The sequence below is a fragment of the Dermacentor albipictus genome, chromosome 9, assembly GCF_038994185.2.
Source record: "Dermacentor albipictus isolate Rhodes 1998 colony chromosome 9, USDA_Dalb.pri_finalv2, whole genome shotgun sequence".
Lineage (NCBI taxonomy): Eukaryota > Metazoa > Arthropoda > Arachnida > Ixodida > Ixodidae > Dermacentor > Dermacentor albipictus.
Genome location: NC_091829.1, coordinates 106064867 through 106087832, shown reverse-complemented (window position 1 = coordinate 106087832; position 22966 = coordinate 106064867). Strand labels below are relative to the sequence as shown.

The 22966-nt window shown below is 46.0% G+C and overlaps 1 protein-coding gene across 14 annotated transcripts in view; it reads right to left on the bottom strand.

The window, feature by feature from the left end:
* The window catches only part of LOC135907219 (phospholipid-transporting ATPase ABCA3-like), a 456174-nt gene that overhangs the window by 316157 nt on the left and 117051 nt on the right, over positions 1 to 22966 (bottom strand). Inside the window, exon 1 of one of the 14 annotated variants that reach the window (XM_070525200.1) lies at positions 15887 to 15962. The exons of 11 other annotated variants lie outside the window; for them this stretch is intronic. In XM_070525200.1, coding sequence (XP_070381301.1) covers positions 15887 to 15947 — 61 coding nt within the window. In that variant the 5' untranslated portion in view covers positions 15948 to 15962. Of the gene's footprint in view, positions 1 to 12902; positions 12954 to 15886; positions 15963 to 22966 lie in introns of those variants that run through there. 2 more of the 14 variants (XM_070525195.1, XM_070525194.1) reach the window with 2 other exon arrangements.

Below are 22966 nucleotides of genomic sequence, written 5' to 3'. Positions count from 1 at the left end.
AGTAGCTGCTTGTTGCACTTGAGTGGGCAGAAGTAAAGAGTGGCTCCAATTTAGTGTCTGTCCGTTGTTCTGTTTTGAACACATCGATATCTGGAAAGGCGGGTGTCACAGAAGCGACGAGATGATCAAAATCGTCTGCGTCGCAGTCCGTCGTGGCAAGCGGCATACGGGAAAGGCAGTCTGCGTCAGCGTGTTTTCGGCCACTCTTGTAGGAAACAGTGAAGTTATATTCCTGCAACCTCAAAGCCCAGCGCGCAAGGCGACCACAAGGGTCGCGAAGATTCACGAGCCAGCACAGGGAATGGTGGTCTGTGACGACTAGGAATGGGCGTCCGTACAAGTACGAGCGAAATCGCTGAACTGCAAAGATGACAGCGAGGCATTCTTGCTCTGTCACCGTGTAATTTCGTTCAGGTTTGCTTAATGAGCGGCTTGCATAAGCAATCACGTGCTGACGGTCGTCATAACGTTGGACCAAGACGGCACCCAAACCAACGCCACTAGCATCTGTGTGGATTTCTGTCGGCGCAGTAGGATTGAAGTGGCGAAGGATAGGTCGGGAGGTCAGCAGGAACTTCAGCTGACGAAATGCAGAATCGCACTCGGGTGTCCACTCAAACCGTGCGTCTTTATGTAGCAGATTTGTCAGAGGATAAGCGACGTCAGCAAAACCAGGAATAAATCGGCGAAAGTAAGAGCAAAGACCCAGAAAACTACGAAGTTGCTTCACTGACTGCGGTGCACTGAATGCTTCGACAGCTGCCGTCTTGAGAGGATCAGGCCGGATACCGTCTTTGTCAACAAGATGACCCAGCACAAGGGTTTGACGGTCACCAAATTTACATTTCTTGGAGTTCAGAACCAGGCCGGCGTTTTTGATGCAGTCGAGGACAATATCCAGGCGCGTATTGTGCTCATTGAATGTGCGCCCGAATATAACAACGTCGTCAAGATAGCACATACAGATGTTCCATTTTAACCCACGCAGAATGGTGTCCATGAACCTTTCAAAGGTTGCTGGAGCGTTGCACAACCCAAATGGCATCACATTGAATTCGAATAATCCATCCGGGGTTATGAAGGCTGTTTTCTCTCTGTCTGTCGGGTGTATCGGGATTTGCCAATATCCTGAGCGCAGGTCCACTGAAGAAAAATAAGAGGCCGAATGAAGGCAATCAATTGCATCATCAATCCGGGGCAGCGGGTAGACATCCTTCTTAGTCACGGCGTTTAATCTTCATAAATCGACGCAAAATCTCCAGTTGCCGTCTTTCTTTCTGACGAGTACGACCGGAGCTGCCCAAGGACTCGAGGACTCTTGTATTATCCCATTTTTCATCATGTCACTCACTTGTTCCCCGATTATCTTGCGCTCGTTAGGCGACACGCGATAAGGCTTTTGCCTGATCGGGCGCGCAGATCCCGTATCGATCGTATGGCGCGTTCGTGACTCGGGAATCGAGAACGCTTTGTCCGGCTGCGCAAAGTCAAACACTGAGAGATGCTTAGAAAGCGTATCCACCAAGGTATGGCGCTCCCTTGTGCTGAGCGACTTGTTTATCATAGACAGAAGCTTTTTGTCTGAGACTTGGCGAAGGTCAGCAGGTTCACACGGCGAGTCTGTTAGTACGGCTACGGACGAAGACGTGTATTCTGTAAAGTAGGCGAGTTTCAAGCCGTCTGGAAGCAGGACGGGTTCTGCCGAGCAGTTGGCCGTCCACAAGCCAGCACGCCCGTTGCCGATGGATACCACACAATGAGGGACAAAAACGTTCTTCTTCACAAGATTTAGATGCATTGGCTCTACGGAGGCATCGAAACTGTCTGGAACTTCACCGCGACATACAACCGGCACGCACACCGAGGTGGACGCAGGCATAACAGTATCTGCAGACACACAAAGTTCACCTTGACTACAAGTCTCCTCTAAGAGCCCGGACGAAACATGGCCATCGACGGAAACTTCCCCCGTGCGACAATCAACGGTCGCACCACACTGCCGCAAAAAGTCGATGCCTAAAATCACTTCGTGCGTCGATCGGGGAATAACTACAAACTCCGTCGCGAAAACTCCACCAGCCAGGGACACTTCAGCAGTGCACACACAAACAGGGCGCAATGACTCGCCGCTCATTCCACAAAACGTTGCAGCCTGGTCCCACGGAAATACAACTTTGCGCCCCAACCGACCTTTAAAACTGAGACTCATTACGGATACAGTTGCCCCGGTATCCACTAAAGCCATTGTAGGAACACCATCAACAAGTACATGCACTTTGTTCTTAATCATAGCAACTGCAGGGGGCATTTCTGTCGATAGCACGTGTCGAGCGACCTCACCCCCATCGGCCGCGCTAGCTAGTTTTCCGGTGGTGAAGGCGAGGCTGAGCGGCGCACTGGCGATGGAGATTGACGTAAACGCGGTGCACGAGAAGCTGGCGGTGGCGTCAAACTCCTGTCAGATGCCGGCGAGCGGCTCCGGAAGCTTCTCTGCCAGTAATCGTTGCCAGGAGGGACGCCAGCTGACCAAGAGGTGGTGTATGGCTGTTGAGTTGTCCTCGTAGGAGGTGTGGTCCTTGTTGAAGGCCCCAATCGACGATTCCACGTTGTTGGGCGACGATTGCAAAATCTCGCTATGTGGCCCGTGACACCGCATTGGAAACACACCGGCATATGCCGCAAATTTCGATGTTCTTGCACGTAGTCACGCATGTTGCTGTCGACTGCATAGCCAGCAGGTGGGTCCCATTCATCATGGCTAGGCATCGGCCGCCCGGAGGCGTGCGTGCGACGAGGGCGTTGGTCGTAGTCATGATCTTGATAGCTCAGGGTCCCTCTCGTTTGTGGAGTAGACCTATACTCGACGGTCGCTGAGTGAACCATGGGTTGCCATGCGGTCGAAACGGCCGTGTTTCGCATCTCGTGTGGTAAGTACGCACCAGTGATGCCGGGTGTGCAACGGTACATCTCTTCCCGATGGAGCAACTCTTCGCGAAGGATCTGCCGTATTGTTGATGGAAGGTCAACGCAAGAACTCGGGTCTACACTTGCCACCGTTGTGACATTCGCCAGGCGACGAAACTTCGGTATTATCCGTCGCATCTTCAGCGTCTCAAAGGTCCTGCAATGGCGAATGACGTCAGACACGGAATCCAAGCTTTCTTTGCCGATCAAAAAATTGTAGACGTCTTCGGCTATCCCTTTCAACAAATGTCCAACTTTGTCCTCTTCAGACATTTGAGAGTTCACTATTTTGCACAGTTTCAGCACTTCTTCGATATAAGTCGTACAGGTCTCGCCGGGAATCTGAGCTCTTTGCGAAAGCGTCTGTTCGGCGCGTTTCTTTTTTGCGCTAGAGTCGCCAAAACACGCTCTGAGCTCCTCTACAAAAAGCTCCCATGAAGTGAGCGTGTCTTCGTGATTCTCATACCAGACGAGTGCTGTGTCGGTAAGGGAAAACACAACATTGGACAACTGCGCGGTCGAGTTCCAACCATTAGATCGGCTCACCCTTCGGTAGTTTGTGAGCCACTCGTCGACATCTTCTCCGGCTTTTCCTCCGAAAGTGAGTGGCACCCGGTAGTATTGCCACGGAACGCCAGGTGCTGGCCTTGAAGCCGCGTCAGAACCTTCGGGAATCTGGCAGGCGTATTCAGTCATGTCAGGTGATGGTGGCGGAAGTCCGGCAAGTCGACGGCTTCGGCGAAGTTGTAGCAGCGTAGGCTCCGTGGTTACGAGGTGTACCCCGCACCTCCACCAATTTGTTACAAGCACGGGGAAAAGGGGTTTATTTAGGCGTGCGAGAGCAGGAACGGCAGGCTACGAACAACAGGAATGGCCGCTGCACAGTCTTCGTTCTCTTCTTCCCCCCTCTTCTTGATCCCCTCGTCCCTTGGACGCGCTTGGACGTAACAATATATATATATATATATATATATATATATATATATATATATATATATATATATATATATATATATATATATATATATATGCTACCTGCAGATAAAGAAGTGGTTTCGTAGTGTTGTCTCATGAGGCCTTCAGCAAAAAAGCCTTAGATGCAGTAAAGACAGTGTTTATGCCATGTAGGGATCTGTGCGCGTCAAAAGTGAAAGCGAAAGCCAAGAAGCTTTGTAAACGCCTGCGTTTAGATGGTGTTATAAAAGGGATAGGTGCGAGCAAGCTTGATTGTCTTGATGTGCTTTTCAGTGTAAAGACACACAAGATTGACACACCTTTTCGAGCCATTGTGTCTGAAAACGGCACCTGGCAAAAATGTATAGCATTGTATCTTCAAAAAATGCTAAACATGTTGCCAATTCAGGACCCGTTTCTTGCAAAGAACTCTGATGTGGTACTCGATTATTTCAGGTCGTCAACCCATAAGAATATTAAGGCCTTCTCTGTAGAAATTACAGACCTGTTTTATTCTTTAGCTCATTCAGGTCTGCTCTCCAGTGTTCAGAGTTCTATTGACGCCTTTGGAAACGTTGCCTTCGCGAACACCACCGGGATGTCGAATGATGATTTCTTAGGAATTCTTAGCTTTTATCTTCAGTCTACGTTCATTCAGTGGGAAGGGCAGCCTTTTATACAGACGGAGGGAATTTGCATCGGATCGTGTATTGCTCCCATTCTTAGCGATATATTTTTAGCTGAACTAGACAAGAACATAAGCGGTCGGCTTCCAGATTTTAAGATTCTCAAAGTTTTTAGATACGTCGATGACTTTTAGTTCTACTTGGCTGCAGCTCTAACTGTTTCGATTTTTTAACCACTAAAGCACTTTCGTTTATACGCGAGGGTTTATCTCCTCTAAATATAACGCATGAACTGCCGATTGACGGAAGTATCCGATTTCTTGACATTAAGTTTTTATTTTTCACTGACCATGTACGCTGGAAGTACGAGCCTCGCGCGAACAAGCCACTGCTCCCATATCAGTCGGCGCACTCTAAGTTGGTTAAGAGGGGATCACAAAGACATGCTTGTCAAACGCATTATGTAAGTCATGGCCGGAGCTGATGACCGAAAGCATCAAGGAGCAGATCCTCCGTCTTTGATTAGCAGGTTACCCTACACATGTACTTATTAGCGTTGCTGAGGTTCTGCTCAAGTCGAAGCTATCAAATAATTCCACCAGCGTGCCTTGTGTAGATAAGAGGAGCATTGCTGTCATCCCATATATCCACGGCTTATCGCACCGTTTAAAGAAAATAGGCCAACATGCGAATGTTAGGGTTGTGTTTTCAGCTGCTACAAAATGGCAATGCCTGAGCAGACTAAGCAGACCAAGCCTCTCTGATAAGCGCACGTGCAAAAAGAAACACCAGGAACCGTTTGTTGAATGTGTGGAAGAAGTTGTTTATAACCTTCCTTTAAAGTGTGGGAAGAACTACGTCGGGCAAAGCGGAAGGTGCCTCAACGAGCGTTTAAAGGAACACCGGTATAATGTAGCAGAAAAGTGGGGTGGGTTCCTTGACGCCCACTGCAGGCATTGCAGCTACATTGTTGCCCGGGTGGATGATGGTGACCACTCGACGTGTGCTCCAGCATACATAGACTGCTCCGTTGTGGGAAAAGCCCGAGGTAGGATAACTCGCGAAATTATAGAAGCAGAAATGATTGATAGGCTTGGCGATAGCTGTGTGTCTAAACCATCAATTGCCCTTTGCCGCAAAGAGTTATCGTATCTGCGCAATAGTGTGTAGAGGTTTTTTGTAAACAGCGCATGTATGATGTACGCGAAAAAGTTGTGTATATGTATGGGTCCCTTGCTCGAAATAAAGATTGTTGCAAGTTAGCGCCTGTGTGTGTCTCGTCTCACTTTCGTCCTTGTCTTTTTAACACGCTATAAGCCTCACGATGTCTTACCAACAAGCACAAATCACTGCTTTACAGGTCTAAAAGAGTAATTTATCCGTCGTGTGGATTGGCCTAAAGCAGCGGTAGCTGCTCGATTACAAATATGTTTCTTCTATCTAGCGCATAAACGTTGTGCGGCGTGACTATGCGAGGTCGTACTGCGGCGTTAGACCGTTTTCTCTTTGTTTTTCGAGAAGGAGGATGATAACAGAATTTTGTTTTAATTTTTTTTTCGGTTGTGTGCATTCCCTTCTGTACGAAGCACTCACACGTATTTCGGAAACTTTGTTCTCACAAATAGGCATCGCCTGCAAGGAAAAGCAGAGCTGAGACAGAGACAGGAGAAAAGAAAACACTCCAAACTTGGACCACTCAGCTCAGGGAAGATGTAAAGGCGGCAACGAAGGATATTACCACAGAGGAGGATATCGAAATCATGGACAGTAGGCTGGCGCACTTGATTGAAGCCAAACAATCTATGCTAAAAAGATGGAAAACGCAACGTCTGAACAGGAGACTCAGGAAGCGCATGTCATTGTTGAATAGGGAGATTGAAGAACACTCCAGAAATTTACAGAAACAACAATGGGATGAGCTTTGCAATTCCATAGATGGTCGAATCAGACGTGGTGGAAATTGGAATTTACTTAGACATTTGCTTCATGAGAACGACACGAAATCTAATAGGAGAACAGCAGTAGCACGACTCGTCCATCGTGAGAGCCAGGACACAACGGAGGAGGCCATTCTGGATCGGCTTGCAGCTAAGTATTTACCGCTTAAGGATAGCAATGAGAGTACAGACCCGCCTGAATATACAGGGGAAGACTGTGAGCCTATGGATCAAGACTTCACAGAAAGCGAAGTTCGCGCAGCCGTGTACGACCTCAACAGTAGATCTGCTGCCGGTCCAGATGGCATTTCCAATAGGCTGTTGAAAAATTTGGACGATGAATCTATAACATATTTAACAGAATATTTCAACGAACTCTGGAAAAATGGTGATTATCCAAAGGAATGGAGAATTGCTAACACAATTCTTATTCCCAAACCAGGCAAGCAACTAAATCTAGATAACCTAAGACCCATATCGTTAACATCATGTCTGGGCAAAACCATGGAGCATGTCATACTCAATAGACTTACTAACTATGTAGAAAACAGAAATCTTCTTCCGCATAACCTGATCGGTTTCCGTCCTGGACTTTCGACTCAAGATGCAATGCTTTTAATCAAACATCACCTTATTCTTGCTAGCCCGCTGCATACGAGAGCTCTTCTAGGCCTAGATGTAGAAAAGGCCTTTGATCGCATCAAGCACAAGGCCATATTGAATATCCTCTCGGAGATGGGATTAGGTAAACGATTGCACAATATAATTAAAGCCTTCCTCGGTGGCCGTTCTGCTTGTCTCAGGTTAGGCGAACTCCAATCGACAACTCTGGAACTTGGGAATCGTGGGACACCACAAGGGTCCGTCCTATCTCCCATGTTATTTAATTTGGCAATGTCAAAAGTGGCTCGAGGTCTCGCGCAGATTGAGGGTATCCATTTTGCTATACATGCAGATGATGTAACAATCTGGAGTGCCGAAGGTAATATGGGACAAACAGAGACCAAACTACAGGAAAGCATTTATGTCGTGGAAACAACACTTGAGGGTATGGAACTGAACTGCTCTGCTAAGAAATCTGAACTATTGGTACTACGGAGCAGTAAGCGTGGGCGCAAACCGAACGGATATATCCCAGTGGAAGAACCCCGCATTGACATATACGCGAAGAATGGAGAACCAATCAGGCAGGTGGAGACTATCAGAGTGCTAGGACTTCTCCTGCAAGCGAATGGATCTAAGTGCAGGATGATACAACACATCTCTAACAAGTCAGAAGAAGTCATTAGGCTTCTGCGTAGAGTTAACAACAGGCATAAGGAGCTAGGAGAACACAGTGCCATAAGATTGGTACATGCATTCGCCTTTTGCCACTTCTCGTACGTGGCTGGCATGCTACAGTGGACACAGGCTGACAAGAACAAGCTAAACGCTTTAATCAGACGACTTATAAAGAGTGCACTAGGACTTCCCATCAGCACGGCTAACGATAGCTTATTGCGCCTAGGGCTGCATAACACACTAGAAGAGATAGCTGAGGCTCAGCAGGTGGCCCACCAGGAGAGACTAATGGGGACACGACCTGGGAGGGCGCTACTTGAAGAAATTGGCGTAGAAATTAGGAACCACACCAACGAAGGAGAATTACTAACACAATTGCAAGCGGGACTACGAGAAACAATAAAGACGACCCCGTTCCCTAGGAACATGCACCCGACACATAACCTCGAGAGACGAAAGGCAAGGGCGAAGGCACTCCTTCAAGACATAGATCAACATAAGCAGCAGGCGGTGTTTGTTGACGCTGCCTGGGTTAAAAATAAGGATGCGTATACTTCTGTTGTTGTAGACACTCAAGGTAACATACGGGATGCCATCACCGTCTATACCAAGGACCCAACAGTAGCAGAACAAGTAGCAATCGCCTTAGCCATTCGGGCTAATCGGTGGACACATATTTACAGCGACTCTAGAACAGCCATACGCAACTTTACCAACGGATATGTGACACTGACAGCAACAAAATTACTAGAGAATGTCAACAGCGAGAGGATTGAAATCCGCTGGTTTCCTGCACATCTGGGGGTAGTGGACGGAGCTCGGAGAAACCTCAATGAGGTGGCAAATGAAGCAGCACGAGGACTTTCTAGCCGTGCTCTTCCAGACCGAGCAACTTACGCTTCACCCGGGGAACACAGGGATCGATTATTAACATATAACGAAATCACGAAGCATTAGTATTTAAGCAGAAGGGAGTACCCATTGCCACACGGTAAGCTTTGCAGAGCCCAAGCGGTCACATTACGTTTGTTACAGACTAGAACATACCCAAGTCCATATTTTATTAACAGGATCTATCCTGAGAGGGAAACTCAAATCAACTGTAATAAGTGCAATGGCATCATTACTCTTGACCACATGCTTTGGCAGTGCCCCGCGGTCTTCACAGACTGCGACAAGGAAGAAGAATGGTGGCGGCAAATGCTACATAGCGAATCACTGTCTGACCAATTACGGGCAGTCCAGAAGGCCCGCGATGTGGCTGAAGGGCTCGGCCTGACAGTCCCAACGTGGGAGCGGCCCGCGTCAGCCTATGGCTGACCTTCAGGACCAAATAAAGTTCCTCATACCATACCATACGAGCTATGCGATTCATCTCGGACATTATCGCTTTACAAGGCAAAAAGGAAATGCCGAAGCACATAGCTTATAAATGTATCATGCTTGTTCTCCAATCGCAGTGATCTCTGTTGAGCAGCGCCATCGGCCTCATGCAGGAGGCTAGCGTAAAGGTATATATAGTGATTTCATCCCTACTTGACTTGAAATGCATGAGAATGATGCTGGTGTATCAAAAATATTTGATAGCGACTGCCGCACAGATGTTTCGTGGTTGCCTTAGGTTTACCGTACACGAGCATGCACTCCTATGCTTTAGTGCCTACGCCAGGCGATAAGATAGTGAGTGGATGTACCATTTCAAGCTGGTAATACAGAGACGAGGGTTCTCTTCGTTGAATTAAAATTGATATAGGCAAAATGGTTCGCAAGAGATACACACACCGCGGCTGATAATGCGCGTCGAATGTTTGCGCCCCTAACAGATATTTCCGCGGATTCTAGTTACCGACGCACCGAAAGGCTTCCCTGACGACCATATATGAACGGACATTGTATAAATTTTACATAGCACGATCTAGAACATAACGAAATCGTTCCGCAGCACGCGGCAGCAGTACTTTCAAACAGCGCAGCGCCGAAAGGAGTAACGGCTCGCTGCGCGCCCTTTCCTCCTCGCCTTATGAAAAGGTCTGTAGGGGCTTTAGCGTTTCCCGGCAAACTTTATGGTTACATAAGCTGCAGTTGCCGAGAAGCATGAAAAGCTGTAAGAGGTCTTTGACCGCTATCGCGTTGCACTCTTAAAGGTGAAGCATAAGTGTCCATTTTTTCTGGAAGAAATTTTTTGCCTGTCACTGTCAAAATTTCAATGAATAACTTTGTACAGAATGAAAGACAATGTTGAGTAACTTTTATGATAGAAGATTGGTTGGGTAAGCGTGGTTCGAAATTCCTTTTGCTGAAACGACTTCCGACGCTAAGCGCCACACGCGGGACGCCGACGTTGGATTTTCTGCGACAGGGGGCTCTTTAGGCTATCGCGTTAAAAAGGTGCACCAATCTATGCTACGTAAAAGAATTGAGCAGATGAAAATTAACAAAAATGGCACATGTCTCTTTACAGAATCCAAAGCGTAGGCAATAACTATTGGAACGGAAGAATTCGCAGTTCTGCCCGAAAGGCGAAGCAGCGATTGCGATAGCAAATTAGTGGATAGCTGTGCGAAGTAAGGACAGTAGTTTTATCGGCAGTACAAAACTTGCAAACAGTCGCTTACTAACTAAATTAACAATGATCGGATGTGTAAGTATGGCTTAATGAGGACGCAGAACGAAACAGAGACGCAGAGACAGCGCTTTCTTTGTGTGTCTGCTTCTTTCTACGTCTTTGTTCAGTCGCGCTTACGTATTCTATCATGGATTCAATCCAATTAGCCCGTCAACGTGTTTTACCAAAATAATCAGCACGGCGTCATGCGCGCACAGGTAAACATGAACACGTCTCGCTCGATGAGCGCGGAAACTCACCGGGAGAATTATGCAATGAGGAATGGCGGCCACAGGAAGCGAATTGACTTTCATGTATGTCTCGCTTCAGCGCAAACGAAACGTCAAAAGCACAGCGCATACGAAACTACCCGCACTACGCGCACACTGCAAACATTGCAGATACCTTTGAAGATGAGGCCCACGCGAACGCGTACTTTAGACACGTCGCAGATCGCTTTCAAGACACACGAGCGAAAGCAACGCGTCCCTACAACGTCCACCAAGGCGTCTATACGGCGCCCGCAATACGCGTGGCCGACGCAGTAGTAGACGACGCGGTTGTCTGCACTCTACACGGAGCGGCAGCCGACGAGGATATCGAGGCACCGTAGCAGCCGCCACAAAAGACCCTTGACCACCCCGTGCCTCGCGAGTCACAGAAGGCACACATCGGGCTTAAAACCCCTTAAACATCGAAAAGTAGTGCCACGCTTGGAAGAATGCCGCCTCCTCGTCGCGTGCTGTGGCTGAGGCCACCGCCGTGTCGCTGTTGGCCTCACAGCATCACGTAGGCCCTCGCGACGAGCATCAGTGCCATTTTGCTCGAAAAGCGCCTACGGAGTGGCGATGAGCGCATGCTGGCGCCGTTGCTACGCTAGAGCAGTGTAGGTGGTGCCACGGTCGACGAGAGAGCGTGAAAGACAGGAGAAGCGAGGAGGAGTGAAGGCGAAGGAGGAGAGTGTCGCTACTTTACGTTTAAGGGGTTTTAATTGGGCCGCGTTCCTCGCTCGCACACGTGAGGTTTAACCGCGCTCGCCGGCTAACCCTCACGCGCTTTCACTTACACCGAACCTCACGGCGACAGTGACGGCAGAAATGGCCTTAAGTGTCCGTATAATTGCTATCGCAATGAAAGCGCACTGGTACTCATAAAACGTGGCTAAAACAAAGTCAGCACGAGTGACGGAAAAAGGGGGCGAAATACTACGAAAATGTAAGAATGAAAAAAAAAGCAATCACCGAGTTACAGGCGAAGGTTACAAGATGGAAACACGCGAAAACTTGTGAAAATAACATGAAGGGAGAGTATTAAAACACGCTGAAAAATGACGGAGCTCAGCCTCAAGTCGCGAGAAACATTCATGGAAAGCGCAAACAATCCGTGCAATTTATTGCTGCAGATGCAATTCCCTCCTCTAAAATCGAAACATACGGCGCACTGGCAGACAGGTGTCGGGGAAGAGTGCTCGTTTTGCATTCCGGGGGACCGGATTCCCATTCCCAACCCAAACCGAAAGGTACCAAATTTTCTTTTCAACGTTATCAATTTGCTTGTTTTACAGGAACCAGCGTAAAGAATTGGACGTCAATTCGAGAATTTTTTTTTTGACGTGCATTTACTCTTTCCGCCCTCGGTCATTTTTGGTACCATTGCTCGGTCATGCCGCCCCCGACGTCATCGTTTTTTTGCCTACTGGGTCACATAATGCTTTCGCCTAAAAACAGTTTGGAACAGCTTTACGGTACAGCCACCACAGGCGTTCAATGCAACACTTAAAGAAATGCCAAGTCACAATCTCCTTTCCTTCGTCTAGCAACCACTCGCACACAAGCGATGTAGCGTACGGCAATATGTCTGCACATTATTAGAGGCCGCTTCAGTCGATTTTAACCAAAGACCGTTCTGACAGGGTGCGATGGTAAAAGACAAGGCAAATATGCCGCTACTATGCATAATACACTGAATAAAGCACAACGTAGTCTTATTCAGAACAGTCTAAGGGCTGTGGGGAATAAGAGCCTACCGCAAAGATATAGTGAAGCGTAACGATGTGAAATGAGTTATTTTTTCGGTCAGCACTGAAAATAGGTGCATCAATATATCATGTTATTTCAATTGCGGCATCGAAACAGCGTCGTAAATTTATTGCGACAATAGATAACGCGCGTCCATGAACGTCGTTGAAAATTGGAATAATGCCATGAACTCTTGCATGAATTGTGAAGAGAATAAAAAGGGCGTGCTACTGGCGGGTTTATCTTGAAAATGCGCAAAAAAGCAATGTCAAAATTTTTAAACATAAAACTACAAAATCGAATCACCACTTGTATGCGCTCGATGTTAACATACGCTAGCATTGTAATTCATAAATTTATGGGTATTCGCTCAGACACTGAAGCTGGACAAGTAGGAATGCTACACAGATTCGGCGTCAGCATGGCAAATGGAACGTTACAGAAATCTGCGGAGGCCTCGCTTCTCAATGGAGAAAGTGCCGCTGAGGCTCAATAAGCTTGAAATAGGCAAACTTACGACTATTTTCTGAAGACGCGGAGAAGAAGCAGACCGGGATCTCTTTCTTCGTCCTCTTTATAGTATGTCATTCGACTCGCGCAGCCCATGTTTCAATACGCTTATAACAAGTTGTTTATTCGCAGTGAAAAAAAAATCGAATAAATTTTGCCTAAAGAGCTCTGATTTATACTTCGCTTTCTATTCTTAATTCAATGTAGACCAGTTACAGCGGACGCCGAAAAAGAAAAAAAAAGGTGTCTTGCAGCGGTGGTGAAAAAGGGCAGGAAAAAACGCTGACTGCTAGGATACCGTCCTTTCCTTGACAAAGCTTCGTAGAACATCTCGATGCGATATAATTTATATGCAATCTCTGCGTTTTTCTACTTTCTCGTACCAGCATAAGGTACCGCGGCTTGAAGCGTTCTGCGGGAAATAAAAGAGGTTAATATTTATATCAAGTACATTGAAGTCTTGTGCGATTCTATCACTTCTTGTTTCGAGGGGATAACGTTAATAAATATTCGCAATGGAGTGACACAATATTCTTCTACCTCAGGAAACGCAAAGCTGAGCTAAAGAAAGGGTAGGAACTTGGTTGGTAACAGACACCCCGGGAACACAGTAAGCATTTACTTTCGCACTGGCGCCCATAGAAAGTAATAATTTGTTCCTTTGTTGATTAAAAAAACCACACAATTTACCATCCCCATTATTCATCAGTTGTTTTCCTCCCCGTCCCGTTTCGTCAGTGTAGAATGGCAGGCAAGAGCACGCTGTAGCTCATGGCAACCTCTCTGTCTTTCTGTAAATAATTTTGCTCTCTCTAGAAGAAACTTGTCATTACGCGTGACTTCAGTTCATATTGTCCCGATTCCCAAGCAGCAGGAACTGGGAAAAGATGGCAGGATACTTCAGTTGGGCAAATTGAACGGCGTTTAGGCAGGGATTTCGTCTACTCTTCTGCAATGCGCGAAATCGTCGTTTTTCTCTACGTGCCGCATATTGGATATGACATTTGCTTCACCAGAGAGAGCGTCGTCCCGACGCTCACCTAGCGGACGGAAGATGTGTAAGCCGAGCGGTGGGCACTTCATTCCGAACAATAGGGCTTCATGCGCACAATGTGCACGACTTATGGTCGAAGCAGCCTCGCCCTTGTGGAAGCAGGACTGTCAGAGATAAAGTCATTGTTCAGGCGGCTGAGGTGTCGTACAACATTGCACATAGCAAAGACCTCCTGAGTAGCTTTTCGGAAAGCCGTCGCCAATGGATGGGGCTACAAACCAACACTTTCTCGTATGTATGATATATGACGCATCGGTGCCGTAGATTGTGATGTCGATTGTCGTAGTCTTGTTAAATGATTCTGACGCTGGCGAGTTGTCTTGCTTCTTCAGCCCCTTGAACGAATGTATACATACTCAGTATGTCGGTGACAGTGTTGTTCAGGAGTTGTGTTAGGCAGGTCGCTTGCGGTTCACCAGCTGTAGTCTTTTGATAAGCCTACCACTGAGGCTAAGCACAGTCAATACCAGTGTAGCCGTAAAGGCAGTCCCTCTCTCCGTTAATTAATTTATTTATTTCAAAATACTCTCAATCCTCTGGCCAGGATTTTTATAGGAGTAGGAACAAAATGGCAACATTAAAGAAAGCATAAGTAAGAACTCACTCAAGAAAAACTTTCTAAAACCCGTGAAACAGTTTTTTTTGATGAAAATATTTGTAATCTATATAAAAATAGAATATGCAACAGTAGAATACTGTGGTTTCATATGAGAAAAACACAGTAACGGATGAAGTGAAAAAAAAAGCGTTGAATGAAAAGCCTATATATGGACGTAAGTGGCTTAGTATTAGGAGCTTGGAGCTCCGGGGATGATATTTTAAATTCGTTCTAAAAACCTTTCCAGTATGGTTTTGACTACAGTAAGTGGGTCAAGCGTACTACATTCTCTTATTACTTGGGGAAAAAAAGAAAAATGGAAAGTATTGTTGTTGCAAAAATATTCTTTAAACATTGGGTGTTGTTCATGGCACGTTTTCTCTTTTTCTTTAACAGTGGCGAAGACTGTGGCATTGGTTTAAAAGTGGCCGCTTAGCAATTGATAAAATAATTTCAGTTGATGTATTTTAACTTAGTCACGAAGGGTAGACAGCTCATCTCGGTGCTGTAGCTCAGTAGGGGAATCAGTTCGCTTGTGCTGTTAAAGATAAGTCTTGCTGCCTTGCGCTGTACGGCTTCCAGCATAGAAATGTTGGTTTTCTGTTTAGGGGATCCACACTATATCCGCACATTCCAGCATCGGCCTAACAAAAGTGATACACGATAAGCACTTTGTATCTGTGGTAGCGTAACGTAGTGTTTGTTTGAAGAAAAACAACTTCTTCATTGCTTTTTTTTATTACGTGTTGCACATGCGCAGCCCAGCTGAGATCAGATGAAATCAAAACCCCCAAATATTTGTACTTAGTCACTGTACAAAGGGAGACACTGTCAAAGCTATATAGAAATAATAGTTTTTTTTCTTGCTTATGCTCGTAGCGACCGTTTTCTCGGAATTAACTACCATATGCCAGTCGCGGCACCACTGAGCTTCATTGTGCAGGTAATCGTTAAGGGCAATTTGGTGGCTAATGTTTTTAGTCTCACTGTGAAGCATGCAATAGTCCGCGAATAGTCTAATTTTAACGTTTACTGTTTCGACAATATCATCTACAAACAACATAGAAACGACATCGGGCAGAACAGATCCTCGTAGGGCCCCCGAAGCGGCCTTGAGTGTGTTGGAGTTATGTCCGTCATATTGCACGAACTGGTAGCGAGTTAAAAACTTTTATTTTACTTATTTATCAATACGGCAATCCCCATTGGAGATTTTAGCAGGGTGGAAAACAATACATAGGTAAAGAATACTATAGCATAGGCAAGGAAAACAATACAAATCCGCTTAACAGAGCTTAAACATAGCAGTGGCACAGCAAGAAAACAAATTGTTACTCACTACTTGAAACAAACGCCGAAAGTGATGATTTTAAAACTTGGTCATGGTTAGATGATTCCATTCAACGAGTGCTCGGGGAAAGAAGGAATACCTAAAACAATTATTACGTGTATTAAATGGGGTTATTGTTCGGCTACGCCGCTGTCTAGTAGCATAACCAGATAAAAAAGTAATTACTCCCGTGAGATCTGTCTTATAATGACCGTTAATAAGATGAAAAAAAAATTTAGTCGTGATACACGATTTCTTTGCATTAATGGTGGCAGGTTTGCTTTTGTTAAGAGGTCTGTCACTGAAGTGCGTCTGAAGTTGTTATAAATGAAACGAGCTGCTTTTCTTTGCACCATTTCTATCTCGTTCGTGCCAGTTTTAGTACAAGGGTCCCAAATTACACATGCATAGTCTAGCATCGGCAAAATCACAGCTTTATATGCGAGTAGGCGTACTGTGGGAGTAGAAAGTTTCAAAGCCCTCCTTCAAAAATAAAGCTTGCGGTTAGGATTAGATACTACATATTCAAGCTGCTTAGCCCAAGTGAGGTCATTTGTGATCCAGAGTCCTAGATACTTATAATGTGTTACTTCGAAAATATTTATGTTATTATTACCGTATGGAAATGTTAGTTGATGCTTCTTATGTGAGATGGACATAAAAACTTTTCTCGAAATTAATTGACATTTGCCAGGCAGCGCACCAGTCGAGAATTTGTCGAAAAGCATCATTCAGCAACTCCTGGTCAGTAATATTGTCTATCTCCGAGTACAATACACAGGCATCTGCATAAAGCTTAGCCATAACAGGAATACCATGCAGCATATCATTATTGAATAAAAGGAACAAGAGAGGTCCAAGGACCGAGCCCTGCGGAACACCAGAGCCTACCGGAAGTTGTCCAGAAGCATGGTTATTAAAAACAACAAGTTGTTCTCTGCTATCAAGGTATGCTGTGAGCCAAATAATTAGTCTGGAGTTTTTCAGTATCTTGATCAACTTGTAAAGTAGTTTTTTGAGAGAGACCCTGTCGAAAGCCTTTGAAAAGTCCATGAAAATAGCATCTATTTGTTTCCGATGGTTAGTTGCTTTCGCAAAGTAGTGCACTGTTAAAACTAGTTGGGTAATTGTAGAGTAGCGTTTTCTGAATCCGTGTTGATGATTTGTATGTACATCATTGTTTTCCAATAATTCTGAGATATGATTATGGATTATGTGTTCTAAAAGTTAACATACTCTAGATGTTAAAGAAATTGGACGGTAGTTTTGAATGTAGTGCTTTTTTCGCACACAAAATGGTCGCTTATGCAGCCAACCTTTGGACCATTGCCAAGTTTTTCTGTGAGTTTAATTATACGTTTAGAGCGAGACACACCATCGATGGCTTTAGAAAAACAAATTACGTCGGTTTGTGATTGTTTATTTATTGCTAGCCCAAAGTTATGTTAGGCCTCTGCGAGTTGGGGACGGTAGATAGTCCACTTCTGAATCCGTACTGAGAAGGGAACATCAGATTGTCTTCTTCCCCGTGCTTGGTTATTGATTTTAAGCTAATCTGCTAAAGAATTTCACAGCTAGTGCTTGTCAGAGCGATGAGCCTTTAGTTTGATGGGGGTGAAGTGTCACCAGATTCATGTACCGGTATTGTCACCGTTGGCGCACTGTGCCTTACAACCACGTTTTCAATAAAGAATCGCGCTGCTTCGACTGCGATGTATCTTGGAAGCGGCTCGGTTTCTGCATAGAGATTTAGGTTAATCGGTGGCAACTATTACCCACTTATTGCCAGTATTGAAAGTCGGGAATAGACTGAGTAGGTCCATCTAGGTTTGCGAAAATGGCGTCGTAGGCATTTAGACTGGTTGCAGTAGCCCAGCTGGCTTCAAATGTGGTGGATTGCGTTGTTGACAATTGAGGTACGTGGAAGAGTAATGTTTCACAAAGGCGGCGATCCTTAGCCAGTAATATTTCTCTTTGACTCGGGCCAGTTTTCGTGTGTAGCCGACATGGCCAGATGTCGGTTCATCGTGGCAGTCTTGCAAGACCTCATGATGGATTGACGTTGGCACGACAAGTAGGAAGCTACTTCGCTTGGGGAGAAGTTCTTGTAGAGAGCACCACTACGGAAGCAAAATGATGGAAATCTTCTTGCAAGTGTTTTGGGCGGACTTGTAATCCAGCCTTCTAAAAAATTATTTAGCGGAATCAGTTCGCTGTCTTCCCAATGCTGACGAGCAGTGGTGGCCGTGCCTATAAGTCCAATAAAAGCCATGTATTCGTCATATTCTGTGACTTCTGGTTCGATAGGTGTCCTTGAAAGGTAGTTGGTGTCGGCGATGGCGGTCGACGGACAACATCTGCGTAGCTGAGCTGCCACGTCTCGGGATGTGGCTAGGGAGTCGAAAACAATTGCCGTATTCCTTGGCGCAGAACTACTACTAATATCCAGCCTACGTTTTAATAATTCATTATAATGGCAGAACACAACTTCACTCAAGAAAGGAAGTGGGTGGATCATGCACGTACCTGGGGTTTCTTTTCTGGAGTGGGGGGCGGGGGCAACCTAAGGTAACTCTTCCTATGCAAATGAGGGAGGGGGGATGCAGCTTTACAAGTACAAATGCGAATAATGCCCCCCATTTGCCATAAAGACGCATAAATCTGCAAAAGAGATATAAAATAAGGTGTACCTCACAGGTACGCTTGTGAGATACACCGCTTTCTTACTTGGCAAACAAGGAAGCACATCCAATGGACTCGCGCATTATAGAAGCACAGGAAGAACGCTGCCAAGAACAAGTAAACAAGCGAAAGTAAAAAAAGAAAATTTCTCGTAGCGTTTTTTAATTTAGCCCTGGAAGAAAAATAGAGAAGTGTATATATTTGCAAAACAATCACAGTTCTTTTGGATCCCTTGTTTACTGCTCTACCAATTTAGGTGCCGAAGCCAATCCGTGTTGCTCTTTGGGAAGTTGTGTAACGATGCCTGGGCGCCAGTCCCGCAAAACCGTGTAGATCGCAAGACGCTTCAGTTCTAGACGTACTGCACCCACCGCAGAAGGTTAGAATACCATTCACATTGGCGCAACAGAGAAGTGGCTACGTCAGGCTGCTCTACTGATAACTGTAGAAGCATGATTTGAAACACACGGAATTATTCTCCACTTCCGACGGCCTTTTCTCTACTTCCTTCTTAAATAAAGATACGTTGATCCACAATATTTTGGCAAACAACCGGTAAATTTGTTAATTTTCGCTTTTGCTTCCTATTTAGCTGTTACCTTGGCTCTCTGCCTTAGTAGATCGCTTAATTTCTCGACTCCTTGAGACACTTCTTTCCAGTTGCCAATTTTGCAAAAAAAGTGTTCTACAATTAGGGATAAGCCAGACGAGGTAACGGGTGACGATCATATAGTTTATAGTTTTACCGGTTATACCAGGGTCTGATGATGGACGCTGTTCGGCATTATTTTCAACCTTAAACAACCCCGATATCGCGGGTATATGTTTCTAAGGATCTGCCAGCGTCGTGGCGAGCATTGACTGGCGTGGAATGGCGAGCATTGAGCATTGACGTGCCTGGCGTGGATGCTAGCTCTTAATAATGCTGTGCAACACGAGACGCACCTGCGAATCTATGGCACATGTGCATAGAAAGAAATTTCAAACAAAAGAGGATGGATGCGTGATCAATACCTGATGGCTTTTACACATTACAAGCTACGCTGTAAGTGCAGATTAAACTGCAAAGCTACCTATCATGTAGCAGAGAATAAAATTATCGACATGAAACGTGAAAGGAGCCCTCCAAAACTTGCGAGAAAGCTTGTTGAGCGGCACCAATAGCACCATGATACAGTGATTTTATGCCCTTCATGTGACCAAAATGGCATCGAACAGAGGCATTGTGGTAAATGATCGAAATGCCATGTGCAATTTATGATCGCACAATATTGCAAGTACTGTGAAAAAAAAACATATGCATAAAATTATATATGCATAAAAAGAGCATGCCTAAGAAAACATTTTGTACCGAACTCATCTGGAGCCATCTGCTCGCCGCTGCCGCATGGCAGTACATATTGAGGCAACTAAAAAAAATTAATTAGATTTTCTGCCAATTTGTAATTGAGTAATTCTGTTTGAAGAACTGCTTACCCACACTCACAATAATTCACAATAATTGTTCAAGCAATGCATCAACTAAGCTATAACAAATGTTAGGAGCCTCACCCGTCCAAAGGCTTTCTTTTATTCACAGAGGACGCTCCAAGCGTCTGAGAGCAGTGAGTACCAGATCGCATCACGCTCCGTTTTTAAAATATTATCTTGCGGAAATCTTGCTGAACACTACCAATATTTTATATCATCGTGTTCGTAAAGTCACAAGGTTTCCGAGGATACCGAATTCTTGGACCTACGACGACTTCACGAAGAACTATCGTCTCCAGAAGATTCGACGCACATGTGGAAGTACTAGCGCTAGTCGACATTGGCCAGCGACGCGGCGCGGGAAGACTCTCACCTGTGCCGGGTGCGGTGCTTGTGTGTGCTCGCAGGACTCCAATCAACATTTTACGGCCTCTACGGAGTTTTCCTAACCCCAAGAAAGTCGAAGGTGAGCCGTTCCCCCCTCTTTTCAGACTTTTGAGTGGGAAAAGACTCACGTTTTGACGGAAAAGCCCAAGCCTAGGATTAGGTTTACTGCTGCGGACGGCCACGGTCGATCCTTTTCCTTTGGTAACCGAGCATGTCGGACAGGGCTTATCAATTCTCAAGGCCATATGGACGTAGATGAGCCGATTCCGGGCCCCTCTCGGGCGTCAGGCCTTCAACCAAATGAAGCGGGGGACATCCTGCAACATGTAACCTCAATAAATGAGGCGCGGGGAAAAAGCGACGCGTCTCTCGAGAACGCCGAGGATATCTCAGCGTCTCAAACATGGACGGAGGACGGGTGGCACACCGTTCTATCACGTCGCAAGAAAAATAACTGTAAGAAAAGCGAAAAGGAACCCGAAGAGGGAACCGAAATGAATATCAAGAAATTCGAGGGTGACTCGACAAAACATAGAGAGAGCCAGGCTAACAGCGACTTCCGACGTAGGAAACGCCGTGGACCTCCGCCTCTCCCGAAGGATGACAGCAAGGTCATTTTGAGGCCACACAAGGGCCTCATGGTTAAAGATCTGCTTGGATCGGAGCTCGCTATGGCAGTGATAGAGGCGTGCCAGAATACTTTTGGAGGCAGCAGTTTTTTGCTGCGGATCCATCCCGGATCTAATATTGTCATATTATCAACACCACACGAACAAGTGGCGGGAAGGCTGCGCGAAATCAGACAACTAAAAATCAGGGGGCAACTTCACTCCTTCAAGGCATATGTGGCAGACCCAGGAGATGTTCTGCGAGGCATTGTTCATGGGCTACCACCCGGAACACCTCAGGCGGAACTAATAGAGAACCTGCGGATCCGCACTCAAGGTGTGAAGATTGAAAGAGCCCGCACGCTGGGCTCGTCCAAATCGGCGATAGTGACTTTCACCGGAAAGGTGCTTCCAAGGTGTGTGTACTTTATGGGAGCGGAAGCGATCTGGTACCCATACAAACCCACAATACAGGTTTGCAAAATATGTCGTTCAACGGGTCATCGTACCGATGTGTGCCCAACACCCGATATCAGCATGTGTTCCAAATGTGGGGCAACTGAACCTAATCAGGGGCACGAGTGCTCACCAAAGTGTGCCATCTGTGGCGACGAACACGCGACGGGCGACAGTTCATGCCGAAAGAAGCTAAAGAACATCGCCCCCCGAACGTCTAGGATCGAGCAGCCTCGACGGAAATCGGAGTGGGTTAATTCGAAAAAGGACTTCCCCGAACTCGAGCAACAAAGGCACCCCCGATGGTTCAGCTCGGAAAGGGAGGAATCAATGAGTCAAAGGAAGTCCCGATCAAGATCACGATCAGGATCAAGACCAACATCGAGGGCACGCAAAACCAAAGCCAACAAACCCGAGGACAACCCTTGGAAAACAAACCTCAAGAATACCTCGACCAACAAAAACGACAGGAAGACGTCCCCCCAGACCGGAACCGGAGCAGAAGCAGCAGCTGCAAACCGACCAAACAATCAGGTGAGCTTGGCGGGGGTTGTGTCTCCCAGTGCTCCAGTAACAGACAATCAACAATATAGAAAAATAATTGATGAAAACAAAAGACTAACGCAAGAAATTAAACAGCTTAAGATCCAAATGGAGGCAGAGCGCCAAGAAATCCAATTGGCAATCTCCTCATTGCAAAAGAAGTTCGAAAACACAGTTAAAACGCTGCAGGTCTCTGGCTCGGCGGTCAACCCTAACGGGCAGGAGTCACAAATACATCCCACCCAAGAAAAGGAAATGGAACTAGGCGGGGGAAGAGGTGATGAGCTTCTTGGCATCCCCACGCACACGAACAACCTTATAAAACAAACCCAGAACCAAGTCCAAGAAAATAGGAGTAGCATTGCGAATCTCCACGACCTTTTACCAAATTTCATGTCAGACATAAAATCACTCATCGGCGAGGAATTAAGAATCCAGAAGCAATATGTAAACGAGACTGTGGGGGGCTTGCAGAGAGCAATTAATAAGCGTCCTCTTGCTACCCCAATCACCCATAAACCATCAAAGGCGGGTCGGGACGACGCGGAGGCTCTCGTACATCATGGCTCAAACTAAATAGAAAAGTGCGGAACAATTAGAGATTTGGCAATGGAATTGCCGCACTTTCCACAAACGCGCAGCCGCACTCAAAAATTATATAAACGGTGCACCAATCCGACCAGATGTAATATGCCTGCAGGAAATTGGCCCAAAAGTGGTCAAGCTGCAGGGATATTACACCCTGCAAAATTCAAATTATCCCCGCGTTGCCACCCTGGTGAGCAGGACTATCGCGGCCAAAGCAGAACAGATAGAAAATCTTCCGATCAATCATCAGATAATAAGCTTATTCCCTCTAAAAAGAGGCAAGGCAAGAACTGTAATACTAAATTTGTACAGTCCCCCCAAAAACAGGAATGAAGATTTTAGCGAACTCCTTACG